This window comes from Schistocerca nitens, chromosome 7 (genome assembly GCF_023898315.1).
Source record: "Schistocerca nitens isolate TAMUIC-IGC-003100 chromosome 7, iqSchNite1.1, whole genome shotgun sequence".
NCBI lineage: Eukaryota > Metazoa > Arthropoda > Insecta > Orthoptera > Acrididae > Schistocerca > Schistocerca nitens.
In genome coordinates, this window is record NC_064620.1 from 455,501,036 (window position 1) to 455,525,924 (window position 24,889).

The following is a 24,889-nucleotide window of genomic DNA, read 5'->3' on the forward strand; positions in this document are numbered from 1 at the left end:
CCTCCGGCAATCTTTTAATCTCCCGGGCACTTTGCCTTTGGTTTTAAGCGACAATGCCTCCGTGGCTGATGACGTTTTAAATTTTATCCGTGGTAGTCCTTTTTATGGTTCCATTTAGGGAGGTCCTGCTCCTTTCCCTTTGTGTGTCTCTTGTCCTCGAGTCTCTCATATTTGGTTGCAGATTTTAGTGTGTAGTCGGTTGGTTGACTCTTTCCCTTTTTTGTTGTCGTGGTCAGTCAACCAGTCTCCGGCCATCTTCTTTTCTTCTGTTTCTTTCTATCTGGTGTTCGTCTGTACTTTTCTTTTCTGTAGTGTTCGTTGCCTAATTTGTGTTCTTTAGTGCCGGGGGGGGGGGAGTCTCCTTCCCCTTGGGGTTTTATCTGCTCCACGACTTTATGACTCGCCTGTTTTTGGAATGGGGGACTGATGACCTTAGCTGTTTAGCCCCCCTTAAACATCCCAACAACCACCATCATGAGAGACACTTCTTGTCTCACCCACCACTGATTGTTGTACGCACAAGAAATGAATTGGCGCATTACAGTGTTTTCTAAATTATACTGTGGTCTCTGCATTTCACACACAGTAACTGGCTGCATTTTGTGGAGTCCCATTGTTGCAGTGTATGTGACACTCTGGGATGCAACCCAGTTGTGACGTGATTGAATTCCTACCACAGGCTTCATAGCAGACCACTCGTATCTCTTCTTTAAACAAAATTTCCTTAATGTACTTTCTTTTAGAATTAGTGTTTTATGTTTGTTACTAATGTCAATATGGTGTGTACTAATCAGTAGCATCTCTTATAGCATCAACAGCTTCATGTTGGATGTTAAATCTTGTTGCAACATGTTTACAGAGACCTCTTACCCCATCACATACACCTTTTCCATGACCTGTTGCTGCAAATATCCTTTTTTCTTCTTAATTCCAGTACTACAGTGTCGACAAAGCTCATAAAGCTGAAAGCGGTTTTTAAAATGTGATGCTACACCATCAATCACATAAACATGTTTAGGAAATGCAAGGCCTCTAGATGCTATGTCATCAATTATCATGCTGACAGCATAGCATGCATGTGCCCTGTCATGAATGAGATCATCACTGATAATAGCACAGCAGTGTGATATTCCAAGGAAATAGGCAACACATGTAAATATTCATATCTATGATGTGTGCCAGTGGTGACTTTGAATTTTGTTTTTCAAAACAACAGACCCCTTCTCAGCAAAGTAGAAATGAAGAACTAAAGTGTCAGTATTCTGGGGTGTGGCTAATTTTACTTCTGCTATGGCCTGTCTCTGCAACCTCCAGATATCATGATGAGCTATTCCTTTCATGACCCAATGCCTAATGATGGTGTTACACTATCAAATTTCTTTGTCAAAGATATTTGATGGTGTAATAGGGAACTTTGTCAAATGTCGTCCAATATTTGGTCAAATCTAAGGCCTTGCTGTAGATTTGATCAATATTGGCTTCTGTTCACTGCAATGTGACATGTTACCACATGGAGCGTTAGCGTCACTGCAGCGTTCTGTCATCTGTAGTGTTTTTATAAACATTGCCGGTAAATACAGTTGGTGTGTGCTGAAAACTACAAAATTAATAGAGATGTATGAAGCTGATGAGGCGCTTTACAACGTGAGACACCTTGAATACAAAAATAGGTTAAGAAGATTGGAGACCTGACCTAACCCTCTCCTGTAGCAAGGAATCAGAGTGTTACAATGAGCCTGTCTTCTGCAGATGTAGCAGTTCTTGAGTGAATATTGTGCTTTGTGATATGAGGATACACTTCACTGAGCACATACAGAAATGTATGCTCATCCATTCTTAAGTAATTGATGTATGACTTGATGTCCTCCACTATAAGCTCACGTAACAAGCTTTGTTGAATGCTTTTATAGTGTCGTCGTAAAACCCATGGCTTCACCCAGGTATGTTTCCTTTTTTCCCCCCGCTTCTCTTCCACATGTGCACATAGTGCAGTTGTGTTACATGCAACTGCTGCGATTAATAGCAAGTTGTTGTTGTTGTCAGCCATCTTGAACTTTGACGAAAAATGTGATGACAGTGTAATACCCTTTCTAGCGCTACATCAAAGACCTTTGTCAAGTATATTTGACGGAATATTTGATCACATCTTTGATCAAATCTTTGACAGAGAAATTTGATATTGTAATACCGGCCTAACCTCTGTAACAAACTTCCCTGGCTCTACTGCCTTCTTCGCCAACTCTCCTCATTTCCACAATATGTAGGTTATGTCATTATCAGTATCCTGAAGGTATAATGCTTAAACAGTCATCACTTCAGCACCAGGACGTACTGCACACTCATGCAACCAGCATTTATCTTGCAGCTCTTGATATATAGACAAAAGCATCAGGTCCATCTGTGTGTATTTCTCTCATGTGACACTGCTTATGGCAAAAGAAATGTTTCAGATAAGTGCAGTAAATACATGTGCATACTTGCTTCACTGGCTGGCATTTTACCCAATTTGGTCGTAAGGAGTAGAATTTTGTGGGGCCAATTTTTAAATTCAGGTTCTCCTTTTTCATTAGGAGATATGCTTCTCTTATTGATCTTGTCGTATGTCTTTTTGCCTTTTTAACTTTTCACCATTTTCACTAACAGAGATACCATCAGCCTGTTTAGGACTTCGCCTGCTGCAATTGTTGTCATCACTTCATTAATATTCCAGAGCAGCAGTAAGCAAAATACCTTGCAACGGATGCCCACAGTAAGAATCTGGGCATGCCAAAATACCTTTCTCATTCTTTATTCTACGGGTTTTTGAAATCAAATAATGTGAGGAAGCGGGTATGTATTTCTGTATCTACTGCTTAGAGTAGCTACCTGGTGCCAGTATCAGTGACTGTACATTCTCAGTATACTTGGCTGCTGAGATAGTGGTATTTAGATTTTGAAACCACACACCACAGTTTGTGCACATACCACTTGTCTTCAGGTTCTGCTCCAAGTGCATCCACATTATACACTTAACAAAGTTGATAAATTGTTGCTTATGTAAAACTTGTTTCAATTTCTTCCTCTTTTCTTTTTACATACTGTTTTCTTCTTTTGCTTCTTATCCTTCCTGGATGCTTAAGAGGGGATATAGTAGGGGCTACAGCAAAAATGCTAACAGTCAACGCATTAAAAACTTCACACATAGGAATTGTTCAAGTAGGGTGTCACTAAATTTCTTTTTGTAATGAGTGTAGCAGTTCCTGCACAATGAAGGTGATGCTAGTACCATTACTGGAGGACCAAAATACTTCTGCAATAAATCTGACAGATCTCCAACTGCTGTGAAGTATTTTTCACTTTTCTTAATCACCACCTTCTTTTGTCTTTTTTTCATAGTCCACACACTTCACTTTTCACTTCTGTATTTCCTCACTGACGTTGTATCTAACAAAAACAAACCGAACACAAAACTCGATGCAGGCTGGGTTATGTGCAAGTTCTCACTCGTTTGTTGTACAGAAGAGTGCTGAAACAGTGTTGCCAATATACATATTTTACACTAGAAATTCAGGGACACGAAATATACAGAATGTTGAAAAATATTGCCCACTGTGTTTGCACTAACTACTAACGCCTTAATCAAACAATATTTTGCGTAATTCTCAAAAGCTTTTGAGTGCTGGTTTCCAAGTAAATAATTCGTAAAAACTCATAAAAATGTAATTTTTTGCATTTTTTGTAATAAATATTTACATAATATCTGGTAATATGACATAAAAGATAGCGTTCTGCAACTTTCCAAACTAGAAAAAAAAATTTTTTTAAGTGGGAAAATTAACCTAAATTTCATATTTTTGTCTTAAATTTGTTAGTTAAAGGAAGCCTGCAAGTGTGCAGGTGCGAACAAAATGTCAGCACACCAGGATGGAGCTTTAAAGCAAAACATCTGCCTTGTCTCCAGTACTTTTGGTTTAGTATCTCTCTCTCTCTCTCTCTCTCTCTCTTTTGTTCTCTACTGTTTTGAGAGTTGTTCACAAAATATACATTTTTCAAAGGACCATACCATTTACAAAAATTAAGATAAAACCAAAATACTTTATTTCTGAACAGTTGTGATATAGAGGTCTAACATATATATTTTCCAGAGAAATTCATGACCACAAGTTCACATGACCTGACCTGTATGATTTGAGATGAAATTGCCCTGTTTTGATATATGGATTCGTAAGAGACTGGTAGAGGTTGGGCCTGAACTACACTGCCAATGGCAGTAAACAGTTGTGCTGTAGCTACCACCATATGCTTTGTATACTCCAATTTGCTTTGTGTTGTGGATTGCTTTTTTTTTTTTTTTTTATTTGTTTTGAAATGAGTGAAGAGACTAATCGTGGTAAATAAAGGGATTAGAATGCGACTCTCACCACAACAAAAGGAAATAGTGATCCCTATAACAGTTGTGAGTTCTGCTTTCATGGAAGTACAAATGCGGACATAGGATGGCAGCCCTTCAAGAGGGAGGCAGAGCTTTTCCTGCACTGGTCCTCTCCCATTGGACAGTCCATGTTCTCATTTGTTTATGGTAGTGTCCTACTGCCAAGATATATTGTCCACGTAATACCAATGACCACTTAGTTCTGTTCTTCATTTCTTTCTGACAATCTGCTTATAGAATTCTGCTGTAGGATCCAGTAATATATAATGATCTAAGCAATTACAGTCATCACGTGAAACGCCTATATTCTAATGGTATATTTTATTGAAACTGATGCTGTGATGTCTGCTTGTTTTTGTGCCCATTGATATATATTCCTTCACTATCTTTTATATTATGAAACTATTATGTTGCCAGACATCTGCGAGAACATCACTGTACGAAAGAGGGAGGGTCCTATGTATGCCGTTACGGTCTGAATGGTGTGTGTCCATCGCTTCCTGTGGAAGGTGTGAGTGATCAAGACTATGAGGAGCATGTTCTGCGCCATCACGCGCTGCAGCCACGATCTGCGAGGCACCAAGCAATGCTGGGGCGGCACAGCAAACTGCTACTGCTGCAGCAGCAACAACAGAATGCTGAACACTCGCAGCCGTGGACTGTGTACTCAGCATCTCAGAACCTGCCTGCAGTCCTCAATGACCCTAGCCGTGGGAAGCAAGTATGTATCTTTCCTATGTAGAAGATATGAAGCAATATCTGTATATTTCGAACAAGAAGTTGTTGAATGGGACCAGATATTACATTAAGGATGGCCTCTTGTACCAAATGTAGTTTCTGTAAGCAACTTTAAAAATACTAATGTACAGTTGTCACCAACTTGTGAATACTCTAAATGATAAGGCCCTTCTTTTAGAGATTTGCATAAAGGAAAAACACACAAAAGCAAAAGTTAGTCTCCTAGGATTGATTAGTCAGACAGATTGTATTAGGGAAAATGTGATTCTACTGTCAGTTATGTGGAAACAGGCAGTTATGTAGAGCAAAATAGCTCTTAGGGAAAGAGAGAGAAAAAAGGAAAACTGTTTTGTAGTATTTTGCATTCCAGATAGAAAAATGTGGAGGAAATTGCAGGAATGATAGAAAGAAAGAGGAAGCTATACAAGAGAATGCTGTTTAGGCTAGGAGTAAGAAACACTTGAGAATAAAAAGCAAGTTCAGTACATTGTGGCGAGAAAATATTAAGTTGTAGAAGTAATTACAATACATTTTTTTCCCTTGTATGTGACTGTTATCTATTAAAATGCACTCACAGAATTGGCTGCTCTTGTGTTGCGTGCCGAAGTTAGCAATTTGTTGGCGTTGATTGTTGCCAGTTGGGTTATAGTATATTGTAGCTACTGAAAAGCACTGAATCTAATGATTTCTTTGGGCAGAAGATAAGGATTGATTAATTTGGTTTTGATATGCAGAGTAACAGAATAATGTTTACTGATCTGGTCATTATGAATTTCAAGGTTGGTTACTGATTTTCATATTTATTTGGTGAATGAAAGAAAATTAGATTGGTGACATACTTAACTTTAATGTAGCCTGAGACGTAGGTTAGATTGAAATGTAACTATTTGATTGTGAGTTGGCGAAGCCAAGTGATGTGAATGGAAGAAAATTTGATAAGCTGACAGTCTGACCTGTAGCATAACCCGAGGCCTAGATTAGGTAGTAATGTGACAGTTTGCTTGTAACTTGACAAAGCCAACAAATCGGCCAGCCACTGTGGCCGAGCGGTTCTAGGCGCTTCAGTCTGGAACCACGCAAGTGCTACGGTTGGAGGTTCGAATCCTGCCTCGGGCATGGATGTGTGTGATGTTCTTAGGTTAGTTAGGTTTAAGTAGTTCTACGTTATAGGGGACTGATGACCTCGGTTGTTAAGTCCCATAGTGCTCAGAGCGGTTTGAATTTTAATGAAACAAAATACCAGCTAACTTTATTTACTACCCACAGAAAATTATGAACAAACCTATACTTTTCCAATGGTCTTCTGGGATTTTTGAAAGTACATAAAGAAGTAGAGTGTAAAATGAATGGAAGAAAACAATTTACTGTTGATTTCATGTTGGAAATTGCAGTCAGTGCCAGAAACATGGATATCACCTACTTGAATAAGGTACTCTTTCTCTCACAACTTCTATTATTCCCCCCTTCCACAGACATGCTGTGAAAGAAACAGTTGAATGCAAGGATAAATAAATAAAAATGGAAAATGGCCACAGAAAAGCATTCAGTGGCCATTTACAGGATGATTATAATTAAAGTTAAACTTTCAAACCCCTGTAGAAATAACACCACTGGTCGAATGACATCAAATTGCAATGGAGTATTATCAGAGAACGGGGAAAACGTATGACAGAACAACAATTAATAGTTACAGAATGTAGCAAGAGATGGCATTCTAAGCATCATAATTTAATAGTGGTCGCCTACAAATGACAAATGAATCTTACAACAGTGCCTAAGGTGTACCTTTGATGTTAAACAAACTGTACTACTCAATATGCATGGGTGTAAAGGTGTGATACTATTAGCTATGTAAGCCCATCCACCATGGCAAGGTCATAGCACCTTGGATGGGAAAAATCGGTTTTTAATTGTCCTGAGGCCAAAAACTGCATAAAAAGCATCAGTCAAAATTAAATCAGATTATTAATTTCTGTGTGACTGGCACAGAACATGTACAATGTGCTATCCACTGTTTTCTGCAACAAGTTGAAATTGAGAAACAGTACATTCCACAGCTGATGGAAGTGTTTCCGGTGTCATGTTCAGAATGTGTTGCGCAATGCGTGCTTTCAGTGCAGCTAAGTTTGCAGTTGGAACACTGAACAGCATCTTTCAGATAGCCCCACAGCCAGAAATCACAAGAATTAAGATCAGGTTATAGGGATGTCCAGGCTGTAGGGAAATGCCGGCTGAGAATTCTAGCATTTCCGGAATGGTGCTTCAGCAGCTGCTTAACTGGATTTGCAATGTGCTGAGGTGCACCATCTCGCATAAAAATAATCCCATCCACACTGTTGGAGAGCTGGAATGATGTGGTTGCGCAAAAGACTTAGAGTTTACCAGTGACAGTACAGGTAACAGGACCGGAAGCACCTGTATCTTCGAAAAAATATGGCGCCATGATAAATGATGCTGTAAACCTCCACCACACAGAGACCTTTTCGGGGTGAAATGGTACTGGTTGATTTGCGTGTGGATTTTCCGCTACCCATATTTGACGAGTCTTTGTATTGACATATCCTGTCAGATGGAAGTGGGCTTCATCTGTCCACAAAATCTTCCACGGCCAATCATTGTCCACTTCCATGTGAGCAAGAAATTCTAAAGCAAAGGTCTCTCTTGCTGGCAGGTTAACAGGAAGCAACTCTTGCACCTGGGTAATTTTGAATGGATAGCAGAGAAGGATGTTTCTTAGGGTTTTACACACCGAGCTCACAGGTGTGTCCAGTGTTCGGGCAAGTCTCTGTGCACAACACATTGCACACTACCACTTGTCTCCTCCTGCATTGCTGTGGCCACCGCTTCCACTGTCGTCAAATCAATTCGTTTCCTCCCTCTACCAGGTTGCACACCAAAAGAACCTGTCTTTCCGAATTTCTGAATCATTTGCTCCAGACCCATGGCAGTCATCAGACCAGTGCCTTTTCTTTCAAACCCGTCAGTGTCCATAACTTCTGCAGAGTGACGTGTGCACCGTCATCATTCTTGTAATACAGCTTTGCAAGCAGAGCACAATCCTGCATTGAGACAGTTCATTGTGAACGTCGCAGACACGAAAGGAGGAAAAGCCGTGTACCCGGCATTTTTATACTAACTTCAATGGTTCGTGCACACGGCGGGTGTTTTCATTTACGTATTCTGATGCCTACAGCGCCATCTATTGATCAATTTTCACACTAATTTTTTTCTTCTACATTAGGTTTTTCCCCCTTCTCCGATAATATTCTGTTGCAGTTTGACGTCATTCTGACCAGTGGTGTTATTTCTACAGCATTTCGAAAGTTAAACTTTAATTATAATCATCCTATATATGATACAGCATGGTGTGGAAAACATTTATGGTCAAATTCCATAGTGCTGTGTAACCAATGTGTAACACAGGTAACTGCAATTGTGAATGCTGTTAACTGAAAATAGGAGTTACTCTTTTGTGGTCACTGTGTGACTTCTGTGGAGTATGCTTACTATTTGGGCATGAAAATCTATGGTAAAAAAGGACTGGCCATTAAATAGAAATGGCACTCCCACAGCATCCATAAAAGTTATCCCTTTGGAAAATCAAGTGATTGCAAACCATAAAGTCCAGATTGTGCTTTGGACTGCTAGAAAGATAATACCTGTTAAAATAACTGACCTTTGTAAACAGTTAAGAAAATGAAAACTATGGAGTTTAAAAAATTTCCTCCAAAAACTATCATGAAGGAACGCTTCAAAAGTTCAGAAATGGCAACTATCTTGATCACTATCGTAGTTTGAAAATGTAATTTTATGTGTAGTCCTCTTTGACTCTGTATGCTGCCAGTATTACTGTTTACACTACGTGCTGCTGCCAGTGGGGTAAATAACTCTAGTGTTTCCAGAATGAGATTTTCACTCTGCAGCGGAGTGTGCGCTGATATGAAACTTCCTGGCAGATTAAAACTTTGTGCCCGACCGAGACTCGAACTCGGGACCTTTGCCTTTCGCGGGCAAGTGCTCTACCATCTGAGCTCACACCCGGCCCTCACAGCTTTACTTCTGCCAGTATCTCGTCTCCTACCTTCCAAACTCCGCTGCAGAGTGAAAATCTCATTCTGGAAACATCCCCCAGGCTGTGGCTAAGCCATGTCTCCGCAGTATCCTTTCTTTCAGGAGTGCTAGTTCTGCAAGGTTCGCAGGAGAGCTTCTGTAAAGTTTGGAAGGTAGGAGACGAATTACTGGCAGAAGTAAAGCTGTGAGGGCCGGGCGTGAGTCGTGCTTTGGTAACTCAGATGGTAGAGCACTTGCCCGCGAAAGGCAAAGGTCCCGAGTTCGAGTCTCGGTCGGGCACACAGTTTTAATCTGCCAGGAAGTTTCAACTCTAGTGTTAGTTATAAGAGAAAATGATTCTGCAGTCCAGCTTAGAGTTGATTCTTACTACTTCTACCCAACTTCATGTCCCACAGATAGTATGCACCAAGGCAATAAAGGTACAACTTAGTTTTTTAGGTAAAGCAAACTACATGTTTTATTAGTAGCACTGCTGTATAATGTTTGCTCTTTTAGAAATGAGACTTTAACTAATGTCGTGATGTATGAGTATCCAATAAAATTTAATTTGTGTGTCCATACTTTGTAAGCTGCTATGAGGAATCGTGATGAATTACAATCGTTAGGACCCTAACCATAGAAAGAGTGTTTAGGGAAATAGTTTCCAGAATCTGCCCTGCGGGTCTGGGGGTAAGAATAGGCCCGCGGTATTCCTGCCTGTCGTATGAGGCGAATAAAAGGAGTCTCAAAAGTTTCGGCCTTATGTGATGGTCCCCTCTCGGGTTTGACCTCCATCTTTCTAAATTCTTCCGAAGAGCGAGCTAATTGGGGAAGGGCGCCTTACATGGTGCACCGTATCTGTCGTGTGTTGAGACCTTTAGCCGGCTTTCTCGTTGTTGCAATGCTGTCCCGCTCATTTTCCATCTCTTGGGCGAGGATACGTCCCTGGGTGCAATTACCACGCTGTACTGTGCAGTGTTGCTCTTTGCTGCGACGACGACCTTGGACATTTTTGCACCTAAGATCCAGCACGGTAGCCATTCCGTAGTGGTGGGGCCGCCATGTACCCTGTTGGTTTTAGCCCCCTGACAACACAGGGATCGCTCTGCTGATGCCTGCACTGTTAACTCCCCACATATGCCAAGGAGTAGATGCCTATCTCCCTGGGCATCGGGACTCCGGTAGTGGCCATCCCGCCAGGTGGCCCTTGCTGAGGCTGGGTGGCGCCCATGGGGAGGCCCTTGGTCGGAGTGGGTGGCATCAGGGCGGATGACCCGCAATGAAGCATGGTACATCATCTCTCGCTGGTGGTCAGCCGCCAGCAGTCTCGAAGCATTCTCGGGCTCAATTTAACGCTCATAAATACGATCCGAAAATGTTCCCCCCCTGGCCACACCGTGCGAGAAGCGTTAAGTCTCAAAATGGCAGTGACAGTTATTCACTCCGTTTCCTAGTTTGTATGAGATCTGATGGGCGGTCTTTCATGCCCACAAAACCTCAGTTCTTTGTAGAGCATTTACAGGACAAGTTTGGGGAGGTGGAGGGCTTTTCCAAAATGCGCTCTGGGTCAGTTCTGATAAAAACGGCATCCTCTGCCCAGTCACGCAGGTTACCTGCTTGTGACAAGTTGGGGGATGTTAACGTTACCGTCACACCACATAAGAGTTTAAATATGGTCCAGGGTATTATTTTCCATAGGAACCTACTTTTGCAGTCTGATGATGAGCTGTGCGCCACCTTAGAGCGTCAAGGTGTTCATTTCGTCCGGCATGTTTATTGGGGTCTGAGGGACAATCAGGTTGCTAGCAGTGCCTTCATCTTGGCCTTCGAGGGTGATACATTACCGGAGAAGGTCAAGGTAATGGTCTACCATTGTGACGTCAAGCCCTATATCCCTCCCCTGATGCGGTGCTTTAAGTGCTGGAAGTTCGGCCACATGTCGTCCCGCTGTACTTCCAGCCTCGCATGTTGAGATTGCGGATGCCCATCACATCACAATACTCCATGTGCCTCGCCTCCCATCTGTGTCAACTGTGGAGAGCCTCATTCACCTTGCTCACCAGACTGCAGGATCTTACAGAAAGAGTGCAAAATCATGGAATATAAGACCCTGGACCGACTGACGTATCCTGAGGCTAAGAGGAAATATCAGCGCCTCCATCCTGTGCGAATGACTTCCTCCTATACCGCTCCGACAACTGTGTTAGACCCATCAGTTACGCAACTTTCAGTCGGCTTGCCGAACCGTACAACACATGCCACCTTGCCCGTAGGGGGCACTATACCCCCTGTTGCTCCTACGCCACCTACCTCGGGGGGAGCAACCCCCCCCCAAACACACACACACACCGGGGATATCCATCCCCGGAGAAGTGTCCAACTACTTTCCACAAGCGGGAAGGCTGACGCCCGACAGTGGCATAAGTGCCCACAACCAGCTGGTCGTAGGGCTTCACGATCCTCCTCCGTCCCAGAGACTGAATCGGTGAAGCCCTCACAGCCAGTGAAACCCAAGGAGCAGCGTGAGAAATCCAAGAAGAAGAGCTCTAAGCCCAAGGAACTCGCGGTGGCACCCACACCACCGCAACCTTCCAGCTCTGCGTCTGAGGACGAGGTGGAGATTCTGGTGCCTGCTGATCTCGCCAGTCCCTCTGACACAATGGATAGCACTTGCACAGGTGCTCAATCGGAGGCAGCAGGTGACCCAGCAGTGTAATCTGCCTCCCCAGTCCCTTCACGCCTTTCTCAGCCGTGGACAATATCATCCTCCAGTGGAACTGCAGCGGTTTCTTCCACGATCTTGCTGAGCTCTGACAACTTCTCAGCCTTCACCCTTTCCTCTGCATTGCTCTTCAAGATAGCCCTCCGCGGCTATCGGGGTTATTATAGGAACCGGGCAGCTTATGAAAGTGTGTCTGGTGGTGTCTGCATCTACGTCCTTCACTCCCTTCACAGCGAGTCTGTCCCTCTACACACACCATTAGAGGCTGTCGCTGTTCAGCTGTGGACGCCACAGGCTGTTACTATCTGCAGTCTTTATCTTCCACCGGATTGTGATGTCCCACAGCATGTCCTGGCTGCACTGATAGCCCAATTTCCGCCACTGTTCCTGTTACTGGGTGACTTCAACGCCCATAACCCTCTGTGGGGTAGGTCAGTGACAACAGGTCGAGGCGCAACCATTGAGCAGGTATTGACACAGCTCGACCTTTCCCTTTTAAATAATGGTGCCTTCACTCATTTCAGTGTGGCGCATGGCACATACTCAGCCGTCGACCTTTCGATCTAGCCTCTTACTGTCTGTCCAATGGGGTGTGCATGACGACCTGTGTGGTAGTGACCACTTTCCGATCTTTCTGTCACTGCCACAGCGTCACTCTTCTGGGCATCCTCGCAGATGGGCTATGAATAAGGCTGACTGGGACTTGTTCTACTCCATGGTTACTATTGCGCCTCTTTCTAATGAAGCCATTGATGCGGTGGTTCACTCGGTTAGCACCGGCATCGTTACTGCCGCAGAATCTGCCATTCCCCATTCTTCTGGGTCCCCTTGGCGGAGGACTGTGCCTTGGTGGTCGCCTGAGATCGCCGAGGTGATTAAAGATCACCGACGGATGTTCTAGCGTCCCAAGCGACATCCCTCAATAGAACACCTCATAGCCTTTAAACGGCTGCGTGCGCGGGCCTGCCGCCTTATTCGCTAACGCAAGCAGGAGTGCTGGGAACTGTATGTCTCCACCATTGGCCTCCATATCTCTCCATCGCAGGTTTGGGCAAAGATTAGGCGCCTCTATGGCTATCGGACCCCTCACTGAATGGAACAGTTTGTACTGACCCAGACATAATTGCAAACCGCTTGGTAGAGCATTTTGCTCTGAGTTCCGCTTCTGTGAATTACCCACTGGCCTTCCGCTCCATTAAAGAGCGATGTCCCATTCACTGAGTGGGAATTCCACAGTGCCCTAGCCGCTTGCCCTGATACAGCTCCCGGGCCAGATCGCATCCACTGTCAGATGCTGAAACACCTCTCAGTGGACTGCCAGCACCGCCTCCTCGACCTTTACAGCCATATCTGGGTCGAGGGTGAGTTTCCGTCGCAATGACGGGAAAGCATTGTTATCCCCATTTTGAAACCTGGCAAGAACCCATTGGAGGTGGACAGCTACTGCCCCATTAGCCTCACCAATGTTCTTTGCAAGTTCCTCAAACTCATGGTGAGCCGGCGGTTGAGTTGGGTACTCAAGTCTCGGGGCCTTCTGACTCCGTCTCAAGTTGGGTTCCATAAAGGCCGCTCTGCCGCCGACAATCTGGTGAGCCTGGAGTCAGCCATCCATACGGCCTTTGCCCGCCGTCAGCACCTCGTAGCTGTCTTTTTTGACATGCGGAAGGCATACAATACAACATGGCGCCATCACATCCTCTCTACGCTTTATAGTTGGGGTCTTCGGGGTCCACTGCAGATTTTTGTACGAAATTTTCTGTCACATCGTACCTTCCACGTGCAAGTCGCAGCCTCCCGTAGTTCCTCCCGAGTTCAGGAGAACGGGGTACCACAGGGATCTGTCCTAAGTGTCTGCCTGTTTTTAATTGCAATTAACGGGCTCGCTGCGGCGGTGGGAAAGTTTGTCTCAGCTTCCTTGTATGCTGACGACTTCTGCCTCTACTATAGCTCCATTGGCATTGCAGCTGCTGAACGTCAGCTGCAGGGTGCTATCCGCAAGGAGCAGTCTTGGGCTGTAGCGCATGGCTTCCAGTTTTCGGCTGCCAAGACTTGCGTTATGCATTTCTGCCGGCGACGCACAGTTCACCCCGAGCCGCGGCTTTATCTTTCCGGCAAACTTCTTGCTGTGGTGGAGACACATCGGTTTTTGGGTGTGGTTTTTGATGCCCGGTTGACTTGGCTCCCACATATTCGGCAGCTTAAACAGATGTGTTGGCGGCATCTTAATGCTCTGCAATGGTTGAGCCACACCAGCTGGGGCGCCGACCGACCCACCCTCTTATGGCTCTAGCAGGCGTTAATCCAGTCCCGTCTGGATTATGGGAGCCTGGCTTATGGTTCAGCATCCTGTTCTGCGTTGCGTGTGCTGGACCCAATCCTTCACAGCAGGATACGACTTGCTACTGGTGCTTTTCGGACCAGCCCTGTGAACAGCTTACTTGTGGAGGCAGGTGTCCCTCCACTGCAGTTACGGCGCCAACGTTTACTGGCCGCTTATGCTGCACATGTTTGCAGCTAGCCCGGGCATCCTAATTATTGTCTCCTGTTCCCTGAGTCAGTCGTCCATCTCCCAGAATGTCGGCCCCGGTCGGGTTGTATGATCACGGTCCACGTCAGAGAGCTTGAGGTTTTCCCTCTTCCACCTCCTTTCCGGGCCCCTCTGCATACACCCACATGGTGCGTGCCCCACCTTTGCCTTCAGCTCGAATTGGCACAGGGCCCGAAGGACTCAGTCCCTCCGGTGACCTTCTGCCGCCGCTTTCTTTCCATCCTTGCCACGTATCAGGGCTCTGGCATTGTTTACACTGACGGTTCGATGGTTGCTGGTCGTGTCAGTTATGCTCTGACTCTAGGGGACCATTACGAACAATATTCTTTGCCGGCTGGCTGCAGTGTTTTCACTGCTGAGCTGGTCACCATCTCTCGTGCCCTAGAGTATATCCGCTCCTGCTCAGGTGAGTCCTTCGTTGGGTAGCGACTCCCTGAGTGGTTTAAGAGCTATCAACCAGTGTTTCCCTCACTCTCATCTGGTGATGGCTGTCCAGGAGTCCCTCTTGCCCGTTGCAGCCGCTCTGTGGTCTTTGTGTGGACCCCAGGCCATGTTGGGATACCCGGCAATGAACATGTTGACCACATGGCCAAACAGACCACCAGTAAACCATCTCTGGACATTGGCCTCCCGGAGACTGATTTGCGAGTGATCTTACGCCGCAAAGTTTTCGAACTTTGGCACACTGAATGGCGCAACCTGACCACACCAAACAAACTCCGTCCTATCAAGGAGACGACGGATGTGTGGTGGTCATCCATGCGAGCCACTCGCAGGGACTCAGTTGTCCTTTGTCGGCTCCGCATTGGCCACACCCGCTTGACACACAGCCATTTACTGCGCCATGAGGACCCACCTCTATGTCGCTGCGGGTCGGCTTTGACAGTGGTCCACATTTTGTTGGCCTGTCCCCTTTTAACTGTGCTCAGGCATACGTTTGCGCTGCCTGATAAGCTCCCTGCCCTTTTAAAAGATGACACTGCCATGACAGGCTTAGTTTTGCGTTTTATTCGAGCAGGGGGCTTTTATCACTTAATCTAAGAGTTTGTCCTTTTTGGATTGATTCTGGCCCTTGGCATACGATTTCAGTCTGAGTTTTTAGTGTGTTTCTCGGTGGTTGGCTTTTCCTTTTTTGTCTCTATGGTCAGCCAACCACTGTCACACTCTGTGTGATTTTAATTCCTTTTGTCTGGTCTCTAAGACTTTCTTGTCCTGTGTCGTCTGCCATCTTTTCCATTGTTCAGTTTTATTCTGTGTGGGTGTTTGAAATTTTGGAAAAAGGGATCGATGACCGTAGCAGTCTGGTCCCTTCAGTCCCACAAACCAACCAACCAGTTTCCAGAATGAATTTTCTCTCAGGAGCTGCTGATGCATTAATGTGAAACTTACTGGGACTTGAACTTGAAAATTTTGCTTTTTGGGGTCAAATGTTCCAAGTTTGAGTCCCAGTCTGGCACAAAATTTTAGTTTGTCAGGACGTTATAAATACTCAGTTGTTAATGCATCATTCAGATGGAAAAGTTGGATATTAGTCCCGGCTCATTTTAACATATTGTAATTGTTTCTATGTATCTCCAGATATGTAATAGACAGGTAACATACACACATTTATTTCTTGATACGGGAACTTTGTACACGTGATGACTGTGTACCAATACTGTATTCCATTTCTTTGTTAATTTATTTTCTGTAAGCAATGAAAACCATATTTTACCTGCCTGTCAGTACACTTTTTACGCAACAGTTTGTGTTGTGATTGTATTTAAGCTTCTGTGTGATTTATCTCCATCCTTTCCTGACTCAATAATATGTACATGCACATATGAAATTGCATCACTGCACAGTTTCACAGTGTGTCTTTCAAATTGATTTGCTGTGGGATACGTGCAGCGCAATTATGCTTTCTGTTCGTAACATTAATAAAGAGGCCAAATCTTGAAATTAAAATAAAGTAATAATAGTTGTCAACAGTGTCATCATCAGCTATTTGATGTCCATTGCCAGATAAATGCCTCAGCTGAACTTCTCATTGTATTACACCCTACATTGATACACATCTGTGTTTCTCCAGAGTGTTTTCTAATGTTATCTGTCTACTGTCCATTAGTTTATAGTCTTGGTATTTTCATAGCGTTTGAAATCCAAACAAGAACTACTTCTTTTGTCCATCAATCATCCAGAATTTCCTTCGTTCCTCTGCCTTCATATAGACTCTTTCATGTACAGTTGAGCAAAAGAGGGGGGAAAAAAAAGAACTGTTTTCACAGAAAATGGCAAAGTCCCACATCAGAAATTCTCAGTGTGTAAAACTACATCACAAATTGTGGCTACACTTCCGTCACATTTGTGTCCATGTTATGGCTATATGGGCAACAGATTATCATACTAGCAATGCATACTATACACAACAATGGAAATGAATACCAATTAAACATTATTCATTTAAGTATGGGGTGTCAATGGCAATTCCAAAATCATAGTAATTTTATTGGCAGCACTAGATGCTCTCCGAAGATGGTGCTATATTTCTGTACTTGTGTAATCATGGTTGAAACACAATGTTCCATTATTAATGGCACTTTGAATGAAAACTTTCGCCTGCTGTTTTGATTGAAACTGCCGTTTTTGATATGTTCCAGTGTACAAAATACAAGTTGGTTCATGCAAAGAAGAGCAGCCATATACTATTAAAAATGCTACTTATTTGCACAAATAACACCGCTACCGGTTTTGAATGGACAGGTTAATTTTCGGGCGGCTGTTCATGTTTATATTCATTTGTTGTAGTTTACTTTAGCTGATGGGAAATAAACAGCCAACAACCAATGAAAACAGCACTAAATGGAATATGAATGTCAACAGCCGTCTGAAGATGAGCACATTGGTTCGAAACAGCTGTCAGCACTATTTGAGTAAATAAATAGCATCATTATCAGTGACTGGTTGCTGTTTTGTTCTTTGTAAGAATCGGCTTGTAAAAACTTTCTTATTAGTTTCCTGGTATGGCACTTAGGATGCTCTTAATGAAGTATTTATTTTCTAATTTGTCTCATGTTTTGGAGTGATGCACTAAGCAGCATAATTCTTTGGTCTCAGAATGCCATATCAGTTTCCTGAATAAAAATCAGTTATGTTCAGACAGACAAACACTTTTTTTGTCCTGACAAATGTCAGGTTTGGTACTTAACGATGTTAACCAATTCCACTTTTCAATTATTAAGTTCTTTGCCACAAATTAAACCAGCAGTTATGTTGTTCTTGTTGTGATCTTCAGTCCAGATGCAGCTCTCCATGCTACTCTATCCTGTGCAAGCTTCTTCATCTCTGAGTAACTACTGCAACCTACATCCTTCTGAATCTGTTTAGTGTATTCATGCCTTGGTCTCCCTTTACAATTTTTACCCTCCACACTTGTCCTTTAATACTAAATTGGTGATCCCTTGATGCCTCAGAACCTGTCCTACCAACCGATCCCTTCTTCTAGTCAAGTTGTGCCGCAAATTCCTCTTCTCCCCAATTCTATTCAGTACCTCCTCATCTGTTGCATAGTCTACCCACCTAATCTTCAGAATTCTTCTGTAGCAACCAATAATGATACATACTCAAATACAACACCAAGCTCAACAGCAATCCTTTTGCCCTTTTGTTTGGGAACACTAAAATTCACGGTGACTGTTTCAAGTACAATCAGGTCCAAGTTAAGTTTCCAAAGAGGAAGTTTTGTCTGTGTGCGTAAAACTATTCGCCGAAGGTGGCCAGTTAACCCATTTCACGCCACTGCTTTATCCAACTCTGGGCGCAGTGAGGTCAGATGCCACATCTGGCTGTGACATCATATGCACACTGCTCAAGTGCCAGTGCTATCTCTTTTGGCCTGTGTAAGCTCAGATGTCCTGATGGTAAATGAAAATTTGTCATATACTCATCTGAGAAACTGTGTATTATTATGTTCAAGATATCTTGGTTATTTTGTGTTATGCTTGCAACACATCAAATAGTACGGTGCCAAAAAAATTCTATAGTAATGCAGACCCTAATTACTTTAGTGGAATTCCAGAACCTCAAACTCTACCATGGAGCATCCACATAACTAAAAGGATTTGCTCTTATTGGTATATTCTAGGCAGAAGAAGACGAGAATTTCAAACAGATAACAGTAAATGTTACAAATTTATGTAAAACAATATGTGGGAATTACACTGAGATAACAAAAGCTATGAGGTAGCAAAATGCAGATATACAGATGGCGGTAGTACCATGTTCACAAGGTATAAAAGGGCAGTGCATTGATGGAGCTGTCACATACACTCAAGTGATTCATGTGGAAAGGTGCCCGACATGATTATGGTGACACAATACGGATTAAGAGACTTTGAATGCGGAATGGTAGTTGGAGCTAGATGTATGGGACATTCCGTTTCAAAAATTGTTAGGGAATTCAATATTTCAAGGTCCATAGTGTCCAGAGAATACCAAACATTGGGCATTACCTCCCACAATGAGCAACACAGTAGCAGATGGTCTTCACTTATTGACCAAGAGCAGCAGCATTTGCATAGAGTTGTCAATGCAAACCGACGAGCAACACTGCGTGAAATAACCACAAACATCAATTTGGGATGTACAGCGAATGTATCCGTTAGGACAGCGCGGCGTAATTTGGCGTTAATGGACTTCGGCAGCTGATGACTGATGCGAGTGGCTCTGCTAACAGCATGTCATTGCCTGCAGCACCTTTCCTGGGCTCATGACCATATTGGTGGGACCCTAGGTGGCTTGAAAACTGTGGCCTGTTCAGATGAGTCTCGGTTTCATTTGGTAAGAGCTGATGATAGGGTTTGAGTGTGGCCCAGACCCCATGAAGCCACGGACACAAGTAATCGGTAAGGCACTGAGCAAACTGGTGGTGTCTGCATAATGGTGTGGCCAGTCCTCTGATCCAGCTGAAGCAATCATTGATTGGAAATGGCTATGCTTGGCTTCTTGGAGATCATTTGCAGCCATCCATGGACTTCATGTTCCCAAACAGTGATGGAAGTTTTTTGGATGTTAATGCTCTATGTTACCGGGCCACAATTTTTCATGATTTATTTGAAGAACATTCTGGATAATTCAAACAAATGATTTGGCCACCCAGATCGCCTGACATGAATCCCATCGAACATTTATAGGACATAATCGAAAGGTCAGTTAGTGCATGAAATCCTGCACCAGCAACACTTTTTTGACATTATCAACAGCTATAGAGACAACAAGTGTGTGTCAATATTTCTGCCGGGGACTTCCAACGAATTCTTGAGTCCATACAAAAACTGTTACATGTGGTGCAGCCACTGTCACCAGTGTTTGTTGCGTTATTATTGGCATTTATTGTACACAGTTGCAGGTACCAGAGCTTATAAAGACACGCAAACAGTTTCTACCATACATTAGTCATCGTTGCAAGTTCCAAACCAGTCTGGTCTGTTCTACGGTCCGTTCATTTGTGTGCGTGTCTCCTAGTACCTCCCACTTGTGGATATCTCCGTTGCTTGATCAACTGTCAGTGTTTGATGGCTTTTGCCTTGCAAGTGCAGTTGCGCTACCTCAGTTCAAAACAGGTTGTAAGCACTGATTGTGATTCATACACAGTGATTGTGAACTTATCATTTCAGACATGCCAATGGTTTAGTTTTCTTAATTTCTGCTATTATCTTTTTGATATGTCATTTACACATTATTCCGTCTTAATTGTAAATGACTTTTAGTTTCTATCAGGTGCCACTCGATGTTGATCTTTGTTTGCACTAGGAGCAAACAATGTAGTGGCATCTACAAAATTGATATGGTTAAAATGTGTTCCATTAAAACTTATTCTTTCTTCGTTTTCCAAGTTTAAGGTTCTGAAAATTTCCTTTAGGAGTTTTGCAAGTAGTTTTGCTGACATGGAATCCTATCTGACTCCTGTTTCAATTATTAATTCCCCTCTCTCCAGAGGAAGCTGAACATTGACTTACATATATTTTAGTTTAACAACAAGGCTTGAATCAGTGCCTTATTTCTCAAGGAGTGCTGGTGTGATTCTGTTGAAACTGGCCCAAAAATTATCTCAGAACCTAAGAGTCCAGTAAAGCGGTAATTCATACGCGTTGCCCTGTTCTATAATTTTGTTTGTGATTTGCAATTTTTTCCATTGTGCTGCATCCAGCATGTTTCTTTTCCTGATCAAAATTTTATGTTTTTCTATACAGTTGATGATAACTTTATTGATCATTTTGTAAACTGTGAGGGGAATGCTGATATAACAGTATTTTCTAATGGCTTACATGATTCCTTTATTGTGAAGTAGAATAACGTCATGGTGAACTGTCTTCTTACAGAGACATTCTGTAAACATTACAGCAAGTTCTGTTTGTGTTATATTGCCCCCATGCTTAATTATACTACCTCACCATCATCTGCAGCTGCCCAATTCTGTCTGTTTGCATGTACCTATTACATGACATGTTGCTAGAGGTAAAATGTAACATCCTTTTCAGGGAATGCGTATACATGCATGTACTTTGTGCCATGATGGGCTCTCAACAAGGGCAGTGTCCAGGCATCTCAGAGTGAACCAGACATGTAGGAGATGCAGAGAGACAGGAATGGTTAATGACATGCCTTGCTCTGGCTGCCCAAGGGCTACTGCTGCAGTGGATGATCGCTACTCATGGACTAGGGGTTGGAGGAACCCTGACAGCAATGCCACCATGTTAAATGATGCTTTTTATGCAGCTACAGGACGTCTTGTTATGACACACACTGTGTACAGTAGGCTGCATGATGCGCAATTTCACTCCTGACGTCCATGGTGAGAGCTATCTTTCAAACCATGACACCGTGCATTGCAGTACAGATGGGCTCAACAATATGCCGAATGGACTGCTCAGGATTGGCATCACGTTCTCTTCACTGATGAGTGTCGCATATGCCTTCAACCAGACAATCATCGGAGACGTGTTTGGAGACAACCCGGTCAGGCTGAACACCTTAGACACACTGTCCAGTGAGTGCAGTTAGGTGGAGGTTCCCTGCTTTTTTGGGATGGCATTATGTGGGGGTGACATACACTGCTGGTGCTCATGGAAGATGCCATAACGGCTGTACAATACGTGAATGACATCCTCCGACTGATAGTGCAACCATATCGGCAGCATATTGGTGATGCATTTGTCTTCATGGACAACAATTTGCGCCCTCATTGTGCACGTCTTGTGAATGCCTTCCTTCAGGATATCGACATCGCTCGACTAGAGTGGCCAGAATGTTCTCCAGACATGAACCCTATCGAACATGCCTGGGATAGATTGAAAAGGGCTGTTTATGGATGATATAATCCACCAACCACTCTGAGGCATCTATGCCAGTTCGCCATTGAGGAGTGGGACAATCTGGACCAACAGTGCCTTGATGAACTTGTGGATAGTACGCCATGACAAATACAGGCATACATCAATGCAAGAGGAGTATACGGCAGTCTGGACCACCACCTGTTAAGGTCTCGCTGTATGGTGGTACAACATGCAATGTGTGGTTTTCATGAGCAGTAAAAAGGGAAGAAATGATATTTATGTTGACCTTTGTTCCAAATTTCTGTACAGGTCCTGCAACTCTCGGAACCAAGGCAATGCAAAACTTTTTTTGATGTGTGTATTTTGTTGATGCCAACCTATGTAGAGAGGAACTATCAACATAATAAAATAAGGGAAATCAGAGCTTGTAGGGCTAGATGTAGGTGTTCGGTTTTCCTGCACTGTTATAGGTTGCAATAATAGAGAATTATTGTGAAGATGGTTCGATAGCCCTCTGCCAGGCACTTAAGTGTGATTTGCAGAGTATCCATGGAGATGTAGATGTATATTGCTGGCATGCACTAACAAAATCAGTATCACAAGATTCTAATTTGATGTCTACCTCCTCAGCATTACAAAGACGCGGTATATATCCAACAAAAGCAGACGTTGATCGCTCAAAACAGTGTGATCCTGCCAGCATGCATACACACCACAACTACTGCAAAGAAAAAAAGTTTCAAATACAGCTCACCCAAGATTGAGAATAGCACTTATCACCATGAGACATTGGCGAGAGGTAGATTCACCAGTCTAGGCAGACCACTTTGCCAACAGTTAGTCTGCGACTGTGGCTGATGCTGGTATTTGTGGCGTTGCCAACGCAGCTGTAGCTGACTGCAAATGCGTTGACACTGAATTGAGGAGACAAGTTAGCAGCTTACAACTGACACGCGTGTTGCTCTTCCCACTCGTGGAGTTACTTGCTTCTTTAATGGAGATGGTGTCGAGGGATTCAGCAATTTGCCTGCAACATATTTACTTTTTCTAGAATTTGTTTATTTGCAGTGCAAATAACAGTTTATCCACTGCTGAAAATTCAAGTTGTTGTCTCTGTTGCTACAGACAATGACACAGTGTTCCAACAAAACTTTTCTTCTTAGATTCTTTATTTGTGTTTTAATTTAAAACTTTTTTTCTCAATAAAAACTTCTTATTCTCTGGCATAAATAAGCCCAGACCTCCTGTCACAGTCATCAGAATGTAATGTAATGCGCCTGTCGTTGTTTCGATATGATGTAGAGATGGATATGTAGAAACAAGTTGTTGTGGTCATTGTTATTCATCTCTATTAACTGTTTGACTGGGCTGTGTTGCTCTGTCTTGAAACAGCAGACTCCGTTCTCAAAGACGCCAAGTCCATGCCAATTGGAAATCTCAAACACCAGTCACTACAAAATAATTTCATATGCTGCCTTTTTATCGCACTTGTATTTCACCTCTGTTTTTACGTTCCATGTTAGCTTTTACTTTAGTAATGCTGTAACAAAGCTCACAGTAGATATATGCCTTTGTCATTTAGCTCTGACTGACTTCTTAAGTCTCCCTTGACAAGTCTCTCCATGATCATTGTCGTGCACAGTGAGATTCTGTGGATTATGGCAGATATCAGAGGTGGAATGGCCTTCTCATGGAATAACTGCCCCGACCGAGTAGTTGTTTCTGTACACAGGAATCTACGTGCCCATCACCCCTGCCCTGCAGATGTACTTGGGTCAACTTTTTTTCTCATGACGCGCACAAAAGAAATAAAATTTCCTGGAGAATGTGGAGCCCAAAACAAACACAGCTATCATTCGTCGTATAGGGAGACAAAGGGAATAACGCATTACTTTCTTCAAAGTGATGTGTAACACCTCAAACCACATGGTTTTTTATGTTGGACCTGGTATCAACAAAACCATTATGTTCCAGACTAAATACTATTTCTCTACTTAAACTGAAGATGTAAATTCGTAGTGCACTTTCAGCATCACTTTTTACTCTGCTACTTAAAAACAGCAGCGCTGTGCTACTTCCTTTTCGTAGCTGAGTTGTAGTTTTAAGGAAGTACATTTTTAAATTGTTGCACTCAAATAATTTTTGTTTCAGAGGGATTTCTTCACAAAAACGTGGGGTGATGGATTTGTTGAAAAAAGTGATATTCCTCTACCTCATTACATACCAGACATTGGTCCACAGCATTTTGAATCCTACTTGAGAAAAATTGCACGTGTGAGTTAATTTTCCAATAGCTTTTTGCTCAGTTTGTATGGAATTATGTGATAAAAACATTGTAAAGAAGACTATAAAGTATTACATATTGAAACTGTTGATGTATATAAATAATATTCTTATGATTCTTTACATAGAGGTATCGGAAACATGCCAGAATAAATTCCATTGCATCAAAGCCAAATTCTCATGCAGAGCTCCTTCAGCACTTCCCAAATCTACGTGCAAAAAGCTCAATCGGTAAGTTGCATATATTAAGACTCTGAACTATTAAGACTCTGAATATTTTTAGCAACCATTACTCTATCTGATGGTTGAGGGTCCATTCTTATATCGGCTAAAAAATACTTGGCTTGGGTGAATAAAAATCCTAGGACAAGATGGTGAAAGTCCTTAACTGATAACTAGTTTCAACTCATTGATGAACTGTCTTTAGGTCTAACTTGCAAAAAATTGCTTATAGGAGGTGAACAATAACAAAATAAATTCAATATTTAAACTTCCTTTGTACGATACATACCAGTAAAAAATTTTACTTAATTTAGTGTGTACTAGCCTGCAGGTATTACACATCATCATAATCTGCTGAGCTGAATTGCTCTGTGTTGTCATATACATATACTGAAAACTATATCAGATTATGACAGAAAGAAATTCGTACAAAAGTATATATATATATAAGTGCTGGCAGGTCGATAGACACACAAACATACACACAAAATTCAAGCTTTCGCAACCAACCATTGCTTCGTCAGGAAAGACGTGGATTGTTTATCTCTAAAAACAAAGATGATGTGACTTACCAAACGAAAGCGCTGGCAGGTCGATAGACA

At 42.9% G+C, this 24,889-nt stretch overlaps 1 protein-coding gene across 1 annotated transcript in view; it reads left to right on the forward strand.

The window, feature by feature from the left end:
* LOC126194755 (vacuolar protein sorting-associated protein 54) overlaps positions 1-24,889 on the forward strand; it is a 145,085-nt gene that overhangs the window by 20,199 nt on the left and 99,997 nt on the right. Inside the window, exons 2-4 of the mRNA XM_049933036.1 lie at positions 4,829-5,132; positions 23,934-24,056; positions 24,194-24,296. Of these exons, the coding sequence (XP_049788993.1) occupies positions 4,829-5,132; positions 23,934-24,056; positions 24,194-24,296 (530 nt within the window). The remainder of the gene's footprint in view (positions 1-4,828; positions 5,133-23,933; positions 24,057-24,193; positions 24,297-24,889) is intronic.